Source organism: Vollenhovia emeryi, unplaced genomic scaffold (genome assembly GCF_000949405.1).
Source record: "Vollenhovia emeryi isolate VEMERY1.0 unplaced genomic scaffold, V.emery_V1.0 DF939234.1, whole genome shotgun sequence".
In the NCBI taxonomy this organism is placed as follows: Eukaryota; Metazoa; Arthropoda; class Insecta; order Hymenoptera; family Formicidae; genus Vollenhovia; species Vollenhovia emeryi.
In genome coordinates this window covers 338898-354408 of record NW_011967132.1, presented here as the reverse complement: position 1 = coordinate 354408, position 15511 = coordinate 338898, and the positions used below count along the sequence as shown (strand labels likewise).

Sequence of the window (15511 nt, the reverse complement as noted above, 5' to 3'; positions counted from 1 at the left end):
GTCTCGTGGTTAATAAAACCGATTTAATAATTTGATTTTGTGTATAGATATTGTAGTCGACGGAATTGTATTTATCCAGCAAACGTTATATTTCAAACAAACGAAGATAATCCAGCTATGTGGACGATAATCTCCAGGTATATAGCAGAAGACATGTAGACTACAGAAGCTATGAAACATAATCGCGGTTGTGTGCTCAGATATTATACACTAAATTCCCTCGACCAAAATTCCGCCCTCGGTTATCGGCTATCAGGTGTTTCCTCTCCATTGATCGATTTCGGTAATGTCCTGACACGATAATGACCGCGAAAGCCAAAAATGCAAATAACTAAATCCATAATCTCGTCCTCGGTCGCCGTTAAGTGAATTCCCATAAAGACGCGAAACCATAAATACCATCATTTATTGAACGTAAACTGTTTTCATCGCAGTTGTACAAACTTCGTTCTAAATTTATTAAAACATGTCTTTTTAATTTACACAATAGTTTTGCAACTTTTGCGCCAAGAATTAATAGAAACATTTCTTAATCGTAAATAAGTAGCTATGTTCGTTCATTACGCGTTTCTGTTCCTCGTGCAAGCGCTGTCCTGAGAATCGCCAATTGACATAGTTAATGGAGTAATACATCAATGACATGCATTTTCGAGCGATTCTATCGAGCTCGCGTTATTACACTCTAAACGCATTATATTGTGCATGCGTTGCCGACCTACCGCGTGCAATCTGTGCGTCATATTGTTAAACAGCCTAAAGCATCGAAGCGACGCGTCGAATTGAACTAACTTCGTTCGACGCATTATCGTCTTCACACAACGTGACGTGTGATAATCGATAATATCGTTGCAGTCTGACGTTAAAAAAATATATTTATGTACATATGTATATTTGTTTATGCAAATGTGCATGTAAAAAACTCTTATAGCATTTTAATATATTTAAACTACAGTCATCAATCACATCAATCCATCGATTGACGCGCCGAAGTGCATCAGCACCCATGGATTATGCACCTTGGTCATTTTTAATGGAATTTTTAATCTCGTGCCATGTATACCTCTGCATCTATCAACGTGGTCTTACCGTTTCGCATTAATAATATCAACTCCTATTAATAACAACTGCAACATTACGCTTTTAAGGCGTTCGCGATTATTTTCAACCGTTTCCCCGTGACGCCCGCACAATTCTTTTCGCATGTAAACCGATTTGTTTTAGATATTGTTTACTGCTTAATGAAAAAAAAACGACTAACTCGATATTTTCATCCGCGGTATTTTCGGGTCTTTTTCCCTATCGCCCCGCAGAATTGCCGTTAAATTTGCAATCACTCTAAACGATTGTCTATCTAAATAGTTGCTGAACAATACATTTGTTCAGCATTCTCCACGCCTGATCGATTTAGCAACTCCAGCCCGTTAAAGGGTTAAATCCGACGCGCTCCGAACAAATCCAACTCCGAGTCGGACGAAAAATCCCAGTTTAAAATAAGAACTACCACTCATATAATATTATATTCAACTAACCTGTATTAATTGCCGTCATCGTGAAACACATTCTTAATAATTCCTTTTGACTCTTACGCATTTATATGCTCTTGTAGACGAATACAAGAGCATTTTAATAATTACATAATTATTATGTTATTAATTGTATTAATATATCGTTAATAAAACTTTACGTTAAACTTGTAGGAACGAACTGCTGAGGAACAGAATTTCTCGGCCATTCTGTCCGTAGAGGACAGTCCCCTAGTATGAGATAGATTTCTAATATGAGATAGCAGGGTTTCAACAAATTCAATCGCAAGTCTTTCTCTTCGCAACGATTACACGATCTAACGATGAATTTTTCACTAAACAGATTTCGCTCCAAGGGCAATACGAGGTCTGTACGGAAAGTATCCGACCTTGTGCTGCACCAAGGGAAAGAGCTAAATCTGATCAATGGCGACGATGTCACCTTCAAAGTACTCCCCTTTGGAAGCTGCAACCTTCTTCCAGCGATCACCCCACTTTCGGGAACACTCCGTGTATTCAGCTTTCGGAATAGCTAACAGCCGCTTCGTCGCGTTCCTTTTTATTTCCTCCGCGTCATCGAATCTTCTTCCCCTCGGAGGATTTTTCAATTTGAGGAACAGCCAGAAGTCGCAGGGAGCCAGGTCAGGGCTGGTATGGGGGCTGACGAAGCTGAACAATGCCGTGTTCCACAAGAAATTACTGGATAAGTTGCGATGCGTGCGGGCAGGACGCGCCGCGGCCGGAAAAATTGCCGAGGCTCAACGGGCCGATCTTTCCGGTAAATTGCCAGGCGCCATGGGCAGTTAGGACGACGCGACGCCGGACGTTTCCGGCAAACGCAATTTATCGCGGAGTCGTCGAACAAAATGCATCCGCGATGCCCGCCATCGGCGCGCCGCGACGCGGCTGCAACGTGTTGCGCATCGTCGACGGTGCATTACACGCATTACACGTCGTAAATTTTGTTTCGCTCGCCGTATGATCGCGACCGACGCGATCGCGCGATAATGCGGCGGGAGAGTAATTTTATTCGCGTCTCGCATAGAATAATTTGTCCGCGGCCCGACGTTGCGCCGCCCGTGACGATCGCGCGGGCACGAGAACGCCCGTCCGTTATTTCGACGACGGATTCTCCGATTTTAACGTCGTGCCGGGTTCGAATTAAACTTTCTAAAACGCCCGGGCGAATAAACTTTAAATTACGAACGATATAGATTCGCCCCGTTGTCTTTCTCAATGTGTCGGCGTAAGAAAACATATTCCTTTTGCAGCTGAGAAAACGTCTGCACCGTAGAGCTCTCTGGATAGAATCAACCTAATCGATCGTCTTTAATTAAGACTCTTGACGCGGCGGAGGTCGGGAGGTTGAGAATATTCCATCCCTCGCTCACCCCCGCATACAAAACGGTAAACGTCAGTTCGCGAGCGATGTAAATGACTCTTTTTTCTCTCTCTCTCGCTCTCTCCCTCTCTCTCCGTGAAACCAACCCCCGGCGCAAATTGGCGGCGATAAACGCGCGCCAACGAGGTCAGGAGTGCATCCTTGCTGATGCACCCGCGTCGCGTCGCGCCGAGTGCATCGTCCCCCCGATGCGTTCGACGGTAATCTCTTCTCCCCTGCGTCGGGGAGGGAAACCGTGAACCACTCTCCGTCAATCACGTGTCGGGAACAAAGGAGCGCTTTAGTGCGCTGGATGCACCCATTTGCCTTCGCTTCGCCGGCCCCGTCATTGCCGTCGTTTACGTGTCTCCTTTGACGCGCTATTAGACGACGACGAGGAGGAAAATAAACCTGGGAGCGGCATCCTGGGCCCCTTCCAGCTGTGTCCCCCACCCGCCACCCCTGCGCTCGATATCGAATTTCTCTCGTGGAATTGTCGTTTCTCCGGGGTATTGTAAACTGCCTCGTTCGTCGTCAATTTATTTTTTCGCGGCGAGAAGTACTCCGTCGCGTATAATTACCTCTTTTAACGTCTTTTTCGTTTGCACGGGGAAACGCTGCGCTTTCAATAGAGGAGTCAAGTTTGCTCGGTGATATAACTGCCGTATTTAAGGACATTGATCTCTTTTGGAAGCCTTTTTTCCCCTCCTCCCAGGCTCCAAGGAAAGAGATGAATTAATTTTTTATTTATCGTGTCACGTCGACGAACAGGTAAACGTGATATTCCCGGACAATTCGGACGGGGAGGAAAAATTAAAATGGAACACGGAGATCGAATTTGTACAGCGCGGCGTATGAAAATACAGGAATATAAATATTTGAGTTAAATTTTAAGTCCGGTCTCTCCCGGCGAATTAACATTTCGCAGATATTCTCTTCACATTAATATCAGACGTCCCTCGGAGCGGGAGAATCGTAATAAAGATTATTATTATTATCGTTCCGCGCCACGCGTGTGTGAAAATTGAATTAATAAAAAGCGGAAGAATTAAATTAATAAAAAGCACTCTCGATTTATAACAAAATATCAGCCAGCGATTTTAATGAGTCACCCTGCCCCCCCCTTTCTCTCTAATAATTCATGCACAGTAATTAAAATCCGCATGTAATTCAAGTGCAATTCGAGACAATTAATTCGACGTATTTCACGCGTTGTTACGTCACTTTGTTACATCCCCATATTCAGCAAGCTCGGTTTCTCTCGGCGTCATTTTTAACTAATGAGAACATCTCTCTTTCTCTCTCTCTCTCTCTCTCTCTCTCTCTCTCTCTCTCTCTCTCTCTCTCTCTCCAAATTTTACAAACGGTCATTCTGTAGTTTCGCCGCGAAATTTTGGAATAGTCTTCCATCACAACTGCGAGAGGTAGAAAAGATTGGAGAATTTAGGCGCAAGCTACTCCGAGCACCCGCAGTCTGGGACAGCACGAAAATGGCAAACAAGTGTTGAGCCATTTTAGTATTGGGTTATCAAATATCTTTGTTATTTGTCCGCTGAATTGTTATGCGTAAATGTTATCCTGTTGGTCGTGTTAGGTATTTCAATTTCTGTTCCAAAAACCCCATTTTATATAATACATATTCTTATACCTTCATACTCTCCACTCACATATTTAATATATATTTATAAATTGCGTTCTCACTCACAGTTATACTTTTTATGGTAATTCTTGCTCTCACGCTTTAGGGGACTTGTCCCAGAGCGTGTAATAAATAATGATTCTGGTTCTCTCTCTCTCTCTCTCTCTGCTCGTCGCCCCTTCTGTCTTTGTCGAAACGAGATTAAATCGCTGGCTTGATACCCGGGCGACGCAGCTTAATACAGAAGAACATGTCGATGGATGGAAAAGCGGCCGGCATTTAATCCACGACCGTGGAGAATTTTGCGTCCTGAAAATTGCTCCTTGACGATGAATATCGCGTATAATTAAAGCTCGATATGTGCGTCGGACAGTTTTCCAATCTACCTGCGGTATATGTATTTAGTCGGACTATATAAACTGTTTAATACGCAATCCGGTAAATAACAACTAACTTTCGCGGCGATTTAAAAACTAATTCTAAATGCCTTTACTTGTCGTTTCTCTAACGCAGCGACCTCACGTAACATATGTCACGCCGCCGGAATGCGATCGGTAAATTTGGCGAATCGAATAAGATTTTACGAATCTTTCCTTACACCTACACTGATGAGAAAAATATCTTAATCCAAAAAAAATATTACTTTACTCAAGAAAATTATTCATTAGGTGGCGCCTAATGGCTTATTAACTTAAATTTACAAAATAACAAATAAATTAAAACACACACACTTCTTTAACGTCAGTGTTTTATTCACCGTATCTGGCAATTTTAATAATACAGAAAATTTATTGCGAACAATATCACCTCAGCCAGTATTATTTTCGCAATAAATTTTCTGCATTATTAAAATTGCCAGATACGGTCAATAAAACACTGATGTTGTTAATTACTGCTGGCGTTTGAGAATATTCTTATTAGTACGTTTCTTGAATTTAAGTATTTATTAAATATATACAAGACAGAACGATTACACGGGGATTTTGTAAGGATTTCATAATGATTTCGGTGACTGTCCCACGATTACATCCGGTGGTTACCCCCTTGACCGGCGCCGTTCGGCGGCCGTGGCGGTGATACGGCGCGGTCAAAGCGCAAGAGGAGAGCGAGATGGGCGGGCGAACAGACCGGCCGCGCGGCATACAGTTAGCGCAGTTTTTAAGGACGGAAAGAAAACGCTTTTATCGCGTCGGTCGTCTTTTACGCCGCGGCACTTGCCGTAATCTACTCTTGCAAAAATGCAGCGCGTCTAGGTTAAAGCTGCGCCCCGCTGGCGGTGCAGCGGTGCCCGGTTGGCTTTACGGACGAAAATAACATTTCGCCGGAACGACGTCGGGGTACTTCCGCAAATTGCGTGAAGGAATTCTTACACACGCATCAAAGCGGCACGAATTGCCCGCGGTGCACCTATTGAAGGTGCTTCGGAAAGGACGCGACAGACGTAGAGATGCTCGCGTACACAGGACTGTTCCTAGAGCCAATGGTGTATTAAAATGTTGAAAAGTTTCTAAACCAAATGTTCCGCGCCTTTCATCCGATTTGACGTCGTTTACGCGTGGCTGGAGAGAGGCCTTTCCTTTTTGATAATTTTGACAAACTGTCCAAGAGAACGAGAGAATGTTACGGCGCGAATACCGTCAGTGTTTGAATAATTAAGAGATTGGAAGGTTGAAAAGTGGAATTTTCCGCGCTTTGAGAGTTCCGAGAGTTTCGGGGGATTCTCAGCTGACAGCCTCGTATGCCTATTAATCCGCCGCTGCATGCATTGCGCGGATCCTATCCATCGCTTCAGCTTTGAGTAGACTGTCGGCGATGCGCGCGGATCGATCGTCGAGTATCTGCGGGACGTCAATCTACCCGCCGCGCCGTTCGCAAACTTATTCCGGGCCTCCATTCGTGGCCTGCGGAGTGCAGTAGATTTCGCGTGAAATGCGCCGATCGACACGCCGGTATTTCGGTACGTTGGGTTCGACCCGATCGATTTCGACGATCCCGCCGAATCGTACATTGCCCGTGCAGCCGTTAACTACAGGGCTACGTTGTACACGTCCACGTACACATTAGCACGTGCGCTAACCGTGCCTAATGCGAATGGAAATTAATGAAACTCTGGCCTCCCGTACGAAACTATCAACGGGAACGATCAGAATGACGCTTTTCGAAAGTACCTGCCATTTTTTTAACTATAAAATACATTGCGTTTGTTGTGAGTCGGTGACGTCGAAACATACTCGTCCCGAGAGGTAAACCGCTGAGGGCCTTACGGAGCATTAACACTCTCGAAATGTCCATCAGCGCATTATCACTGAAAACCGTGAATAGTCACTGATTCGCTGTTATAAGTCTACTACTGAACACTGCAGTGATTCACTGTTTTCAGTGATAATCCGCTGACTGACTTTTAGAGAGTAGGCATTACTAGGCATTGTTTGGGGATTAGTTTGAGCATTGGATCTTGCTGAGGCATCGTAAAGACAAAACGGGATAAAATGAGACAATTGAAAGAATTAGTCCCGATCGTTTTTAAGTAATAACAAATATTTAATGTCACGGTCACGGTATTCTACCAGCAAAAGTGGATTGTACAATTAATATAAAATTAGCAACTTTTTTGTAATTTCACGTAAAATTGTTAATTTTATATTTGTACAACCCACTTTTGCTGGTAGAATACATTGACCGTTTAAATATTTATTATTAAAGTTGGCAATTGTTAACGTTTTTTGTGATTTCACTTGAGATCGATATTATTATGTAAAAGAAAATTGTTACGTTTACATTAATTGTACAACTCACACCCTCAGAAAGGGTTTCTGTTACCGAGACAAAAAATATTCCTGACGCATTTATATTTCTCACAATCTCGTTTAGTATAAAAGTAAGACAATACCAAGATAAAGTCAATAATTCTCATTTTCCTCCGTCGAATTAAAAAAGATTGACTCACTATATTGAGACAAGAGTAACTTATATAAATGTAAGTTTAGAATAAATTTTCCCTCCATCTTACAACGCACAAAGTTGGCACCGCGATATTCATACATACTGTCATTTTATTCTAGATTTTAGAATTTTCCATTTAAGATTCAAATATTTCTTTCTCTAACAAATATGACTGACGCTATATCGATCCTATTTTATGATACATTCAAGTGTAATAGAATCGTGACTGAAGTAAAAAGATAAATGCACATAACACAACTCGAAGAAAAGTGCATTGCAGAGAACCGAAATACTTGTAAAAGAATTATGAGCCGAGAAGCGGGCATCAAAATTTCTGATCGGGATGACTTCGTAGCATTAAATGAGAGATCGAGAGTAACTTTGCGCTTGAGAAATTGGAGGGATGACTCGCGAATATCAGGAAGCTAATTCTGACGTACTATCCGGGCTCGATATTGCTCGTCGGAGAGTTGGAGAAACGCTGTTGTCGGGATTCAAATGAATCGCGTGGAAGAAGAAAGTACCAATCGACCTTCCAGGCGAATAACGAGCTTCCGGTAAAATGGTTAAAGTGGTTCTTGTAAAACCGTACGCAGTTGCCCGGGAGTCTCCTGCGGGACTTGTGTCGATAAGATAGCGTTACTTCGATATCCCTTTAAGACCCGTCCGTTCGTTCTCATCCCCCGGCATCTTCCTAAGATCGCTATCCTCCGAGGAAATATCCTCTCCTTCCGGGATACCCCGTAAAACGCTTCATCTTCATTCGCTCCTGTGTACCGGAAGGGAGCCGGACGGACGGGATAGTTAGTGCAATTGGAGCAAAAGAACATCTTCCACGATCGACCGGCGTCGTTGTAGGTCCGTTAAAATTGGCGCTTGAGATTAAAATTGATCTTAAAATGGCGATTCTAATCAATCCACGCCAACTCTGGCCGAATTATCAAATATTAATGGAAACGAAATGTTCGAACTTAAAACGTTCGCGAGACATCGCTCGTCTCGTAAATTTTTCACTTACACTTTCGAAAGTTTCTACACGGATATAAAAGCAACGTAATAATTTGTGATAGATAGATTTACGTGAAAAGAAACGTCATTTAATTGCGAATTAAATTTTTCACGTAAAAACCTAAATCGTCATAAAAGTTGACAAATTTATAATCACTGATCAAAGGAAAGCGCTCGATTCGATACGACGCGGGAAGAAGCGGACGAAGGGAGAGCGAGTTCAGAAGATCCGAAAATATCTTCTCTTTCCCGGCTAAATAATCCCGAGTGAAAGAAGCTACCTCGGTCGATGGATTAGGGAGCGAAGCTTTTCGATGTTTAATTAACGTCGACGGGATAAGCTCCGTTACAAGAAAGCTCGACCGATCGCCGGATAATCGGAGAGCCTCGTGGAAGAAGACCTTTCCGGGGGATATATCTCGATGGTGAGTCCGTTGGGCTCGATGGACGAGCTCTTCACTTGGGATTTAATTTTGACTCGGCTTTATCTCCGCCGTCGATCCCGGATTTATGGTGATTAATTCGCTCGGCTTGCTGTTGATAGAAATTAAAATGGGACCCTCGGTCGGCCGCCCTTGGTTTGTTTTAATGTGCAATAATTGTGTCATTGCCACGTTACTCTTTACCGAGGGATTATTTTTTCCGAATGGCGAGGCGAAAATCAAATAGAAAATTTTTACGTCGATCTCCCATCGAATTAATGTGCACAATTGCATCAGTACTTCGTAATAATTTTGATTTTTGTAGCAAACTTCCCCCGCTCACACCGTATTTCAAATAACTTCTTATAAAATCATGAAGACTCAAGGTTCTACAGATGAGTTTCCCAAAGAATTTTGCAGGCAGTTCTTTTCGTTCAGATGGTAAAAGAAAACGTGACTAAAATTTAATATTTCGGCCGTTTACAGTTTAATGAATAATAAACTTAAAGTATAAAGACCCCCTAAATAAAACTAAACCACGCATAAGAAAATGTGGGTCACAAGGCAAGTAGCCCAACTTGTAATTTTTACTTTTTTAAATGTGAATTCATATACCGTTTCTTTCCACATTTGTCCTTTAAAGTTTTAAAGCTTAACATTTAATAATCGGCATTCTAATCGCCAAGAATCGATACTAATCTAATAATAAATATTTCCGCAATTTTTTTTTTCGAGAAAAATTCTCCCTCTCGCCTTATCTTTCCTGCCTTGCAAAAAATACATATTTCATGACATTAACGCATTATTTTACAATGCAGATTGGATAATCCGCATTGAGATCTCCGTGCCTGGGGCACGTCGATTACCTTAATTTCATCGCTTAGCGTAATTTGCGATATTCAGTTCGCAACAACATCAATTTATGAGTCTCGTGTTTCACGTATCGCAGTCGCCCTATCGAGAGAGATGCACGGGTGATTAATTATCAGCGTAGGACCCCCGATTCCACCGCGATTGCGCTCACTCGAGCGTCTGCGGTCACTTCAGCAATAGCGCGTTTCCGGCCGTTTAAAACGTTATCTTGATTGGCAGGCACGAAGTAGGTAGCACCGTCGAAATTCAACGACCCGATTGATATTATATTATATCCCTCTCGGCCGCGCCACGACCGCTCGGGATTTTCCGCGGTTGCGAGGCGCGCCGAAACTGGAAGTCTTCGAATTTTGTGGTATCAATGCCGATACACGCGCAGCACGGCGCGTTCGGACCTGCGTAATCGATGTTTAGAACCGGCCGGATCAGATTCCTCGCGAATTCCAATTTCGCTCTACTTCATTACTTCCCATCCTCGAGCCCATTCGCGCCGTAGACGGTATTCAGGCGATATTATTGCCGTTTCTACAGGGTGTTCCGGAAACCGTCGGATCCGGCCCGTGCAAATTCCGCTCGATAAGTCAAGCTTTCGCCGAGTGACTTTCATTTATCGCCCATGATACTTTTCAACGCTAAATATATCCGAGGTCCGTAAGATGTCACGTAGGATATCGACTGATCTCTTTCGCCGGGTATCTCGATTTTACGCAACTTCTGGTTTGCGTGCTTCGAAATTTTTGGTTCCAGAAAGAGCGTTTAAGCACGAAGCCCGGAAATTGCGTAAAATCGAGATACCATCTTGCGAAAGAGATCAGGAACAGAATGAGCCTTTAAGCACGAAACCCAGAAATTGCGTAAAATTAAGACACGACCTTGCGAAAGATATGGATCAGAATGAGCGTTTAAGCACGGAGCCCAGAAATTGCGTAAAATCAAGATACGACTTTGCGAAAGAGATCTGGATCAGAATGAGCGTTTAAGCACGAAAGCCAGAAATTGCGTAAAATCGAGATACGATTAAATGTGGAGGGGTTTGTGCTTGTTAAATACCATTTATCTTCAATTTCATCTTCAATAGTTAATTTGTAAAAATCTTGTAACGTTTCCTCATTTTATCCCTTCATATTTGTGCTCGCAAACACGTTGAAGATTCTGGCGCACCTTCTTTTTCACATATTAAACAAAGTCGTAGAGATTTGCTATCTAAAGCCACGCTTGTCGTAAGATCAGCGCGAGGGAATCTCAATGGAAAGCGGAGCCTTCGTGAGAAGTCAACGTCATCGTGATTTCGCTACGTGCGTTTACCTTATCGACAAGGTATCGCGTCAAAACTGTTACCGTGATAAAGCTGTTATTAACACGAGGCAATAAAAAAGAGCGAGCGATGCACGCGAGCTCGCGAAAAGAAAACGAATAGATCTAAATACGCTTAATCGTTATGTAATTCGACAAGAGCCTTGTTATCGCGTTGTTATGCGAGGTATGAATTAATAAAGTTACCGTCTATGCAAAACCTGCAAAATGGCGAATATAAAAAACCGAGGGGCAAACCGCTGAGAGCATTGTGGTGTACAGATTCGCAGTCTATAGTCTTGTTTTATGTTGCTACACTGGTGAACTAGCGCAATAAATTATAGTAAGACAAGTCTATTTTTTCTCACTCTAGCTTACTGCACTAGTTCACCAGTGCAGCGATCGAAAACAAGCCTATTACTAGGCATCTTTTGGGCATTGGGTCTTGCTAGGGCATTGTAAAGATAAAATAAGATAAAGCAATAATGAATAAGTTTAGTCGACCTTAACTGGCACGTGTTTAAGAAAATAAAATAAAAAGATATACAGTTGATTATTTTGTAAATTTAAGTTAATAAGCTATTAGGAGCCACCTAATGAATAATTTTCTTGAGTAAAGTAATATCTTTTCGGATGAAGATATTTTTCTTATCAGTGTGTGGGTGATTTTGGTAAGCGGTTCACCCCTCGTGAAAAGCAGATTAAACTCTGAGGGAACGTAAAATTGTATGATCGCAAAATTATCAGGTTCATTAGGTTTCGCGAAAGATATACGCGGCAATTTTGTAGCACACATTTGAGCAATAAGCGTGAAACACAATTAAATTAAAAGCGAGCGAGATCGATGAATCTTCCCTCGCGAAATTACCAACATCCATCAACTCTCTTTTGACTTCACCGAACGAGTGTAACAACGTACGTATATTATACGTACGTTATTGCCTCATTCCGCGATACTGTGCGCGCCGGCGAGCGCACGAGCGTCCACAAAATTTACGTCTTTGCGGCGTTTTCGTTTTATTAGCCGCGAAGCAATATACGGGTTGAGCCACGAAATTTCTAACGGTTGTGTACTTTCTCTCGCAGCCCTCATGGATGCGGAGTCGGGAATACTGGGACGACAGTTTCGAGGCACGTTTCGCGGAGCTGCGGAAAGATCCGACGAGGCCACCCCTGAAGGTAAGTTAATTAATCGTTGAAATATTCACGCGGACACGTGGACCGCTTGCGTGCACGTGGTAACACTAAAATTGGATTAGCCGGTAAAAAAGCGTTTCGTTTGACGATCATCGTGGTGAAAGCGCCCGCGGTACGACGTGAATTTTAGGAGAATGACACTCGATTTCATCCAATTACAGCGTAAAAGTTTAGGGTCAATCGAAATAATTGCGACACGATATATTGAAATACAGATCTAATAATGAGTGAAATAACGTGTTGAATCTGCTAGGAAAACTCGTTTATCGAATTTACGTCGCAAAATTACGAAAAACCATTTACCATTGGTAATGATAACGAAATGCCATTTACCATCGCAAAGTTTTTAATTCTATTCGTGTTTATCCCGTGCTATTTTATTTCATTCGCATGTTATTTTAATATAATATCGCGTGTTAAATATGTCGCGGTAAAAAGTTGAGAGGAACAGCGCAGCTGCAGGCTGCGGGCGGGCTGCAGGTGTCGGGGGCAAAGGGATTATTGTATAAAATTATCAGATATGAGGGAAAAGCGTAAGACGATATAAACAGCGGAAACGTCCGGGGCGAATACGAGCTATCCGCGTCCGCTCGTGCGAGAGCTCTTCTCAGTGCTTTCACGTTGCCGTTAATGCGAGAGCGAAGATTTACGACGCCGTGGGAGTGTAAAAAGCTCGTCTGACGCGCCCTGGGAGAATCGTGAAATCGGGAAGGAGGCTTTGTTTACGACGTTATAAAGCATTTCGATCTTCTTTCGCGTTACCCTCGCGATTTGCTTTCCGCGCCCGCCTGCCTAAATTCATGATATTCGCATTTCTAATCATATACTTTTCCTTCCTTTTTTCTTACTTATCGTCGACGGATACGCATTTAAGTGTCAAGTTAGTTTTATAGCGACACCGATTGTTCATTTGCCTGATTATCGACTTCACACTTGCAAAGAGGAAATTTTTATTTCGATTATACACAGAAAAAATTATTTCTTTGGATTTAATAAATTGTGTTGTATCCAAACAAATTTGATATCTGGAATGGTCCAAGCAAATCATTTGTTTGAATTTGAGAAACAATATACAGGGTGTCTCATTTTACGAGTTCGGCGGCCATCTAGTGGCAGCACCAAACTTTATACGCGCCTGGCCAAATAATATAGTTATTTAATTGAAATATATTACTTCAAATAATAATATCTTAAATAGAGATTATTTTAATGAATCGACAAAATTTTTATTCAAACAAATAATGTCTCGTGCAAGCATATGTTGTTTCAATGAAACAAATTTCAATCAAATGAATAAGAATACTAGATCCAAAGGAACCTTTTTCTCCGTGTACTACGACAGAAAAACGAAGGAGGGGGGGAGAGAGAGAGAGAGAGAGAACAAGAGGGAGTGATGATGAATAATTACTGATAAAATCAATCTTCAATGAGAATTAAATATACTTATAATTGATTATACATACATTAATGATAATACTGAGTTTATTACATGATGTTCAAAACATTGGAAAAAAATACTCCCTTTACGACACATGGAGTGGAGAACTTTTACGAGTGCCGTTACGCGTAAGTAGTAAAAGTACATCTCTGCTCAGCCGTGCATGATTTCTATCGCTAGTAGTGAAACGCGTTATCTTCATCGGCTCTCGTGTTGTTGCTGGATATTTCTTCTCGTATGCGAAAATCATGAAAACGAATCGCTACGGTTCGTGTAAAACGAGGCGTTAATTAACTCCTAATTATAATTAAAAGCAATATGCAAATTCTGGCCGTTTCACGCGAGGTCAACTGAGGTAATATTGAAAACACGTTGAGATGTAACGCAAAATATGGCGCGTGATAAAATTGATGGCTGTTAAAAAAAACTCATTAAAAATAATGAATATTTAACGATCACGGTAAAATCCGTAAACAATGGTTGTCACCGCGCTTATGCCGAAAGCTATCGATTATGAAGATGTTGCGGCGTGAATTATCATCATTTCAACGTCATTCGTTTTCCCCGCGATGTAATCAATTGTACATTGCACATTTTTCACGCATATCTGCGAAGGCATCCCGTGAAATTACATCCGTTCGCTCATTGTTGGCGGAAAAACGTATCGAAACGTATTTGAAAAAATCAAAACGTATTTGGAAAAATCTCCCCCCCCCCCTTCCCCGTACACGTTCGAGTCCACCCACATGTTGCGGTTTTCGGGCAAACCTTTGTACGGCTCCCATTAACCGTTCCTAGACCCATGGCGGTTTGCTCTTGACGAGACAACTGACGCAATCGTTTGATCAAAGCCCGGGACAACTCCATTATGACCCAGCGATTGCAATTTTCTATGTTCGTACGCTCATATCCGCAACGTCCTCTTCGCAGTTCTGCTCGTTATAATGTTTCTCAGTCGTTATGGGACTTGCAACTGTGTATCTTAACATTCAGGTTAATCAATTGCAGGTTGCTAGCGAAAGGCCAGATTACGGAACGATCTCGTAGCGGATAAATGTAACCATAAGGCCCGGTCTACAATGAGTTGTTATTCGTTAATCAGAAGTCGGAACTATACGTTGCTCCTTTTGTTTTCTAGGTGGAAGAAAAAGGTCCGTCATATAATTCTGACTACTAACGACTAACGATTCATTGTAGACCGGGCCTAAGTTTTAGTCGCGCGGTTTGACGAGAAAAACAGGACCACGAATATCATCCTTTGCATCTTCATCCGACAAATGATGAAAAGAGCTTTGACTCTTCATGTTATCAAATTGAATATTTTATGCGCGATGTAACCATATAACGGACAAGCCAACCTGTACACCATTCAGATCTAGACGGATTATAAGTGGCCATTTAATACTTTTATATATAAATTCCACTATAACGACCCCCCTTTATAACTCATCTCATCTTTATAACAAGTTTAGACTAGGTTCGCGCAGTTGTTCTTTATCCCGCATTACTGTAACGCCATTCACACAGTACAACACGGTTCCAACTCCTTCTTTCTAATCAACATATTATACTCACTTGCGCCGTGTTTTATATATTACCGCCTCATAACTGATTATAATTTTTTGTCCTTTTATTTTTACACTAATGACTGCGTAATTCTCTGTAGATATTTAACTTGCGAATCCATCCATGTTCTAAATCGAATTTATCTCTTAACACTGAGGATGGTCCAATAAGGACCGAAACGTACGTATACATTGATAATCAAAATTATTTTATTGGACACTACAACCT

At 42.0% G+C, this 15511-nt stretch overlaps 1 protein-coding gene across 6 annotated transcripts in view; it reads left to right on the top strand.

Annotated features, from left to right (window-relative positions):
• The window catches only part of LOC105560297 (alpha-mannosidase 2), a 163878-nt gene that overhangs the window by 111950 nt on the left and 36417 nt on the right, over nt 1-15511 (top strand). For all 6 annotated transcript variants that reach the window (XM_012009295.1, XM_012009292.1, XM_012009294.1 and 3 more), the window contains one exon: nt 12169-12261. In XM_012009295.1, coding sequence (XP_011864685.1) covers nt 12169-12261 — 93 coding nt within the window. The remainder of the gene's footprint in view (nt 1-12168; nt 12262-15511) is intronic.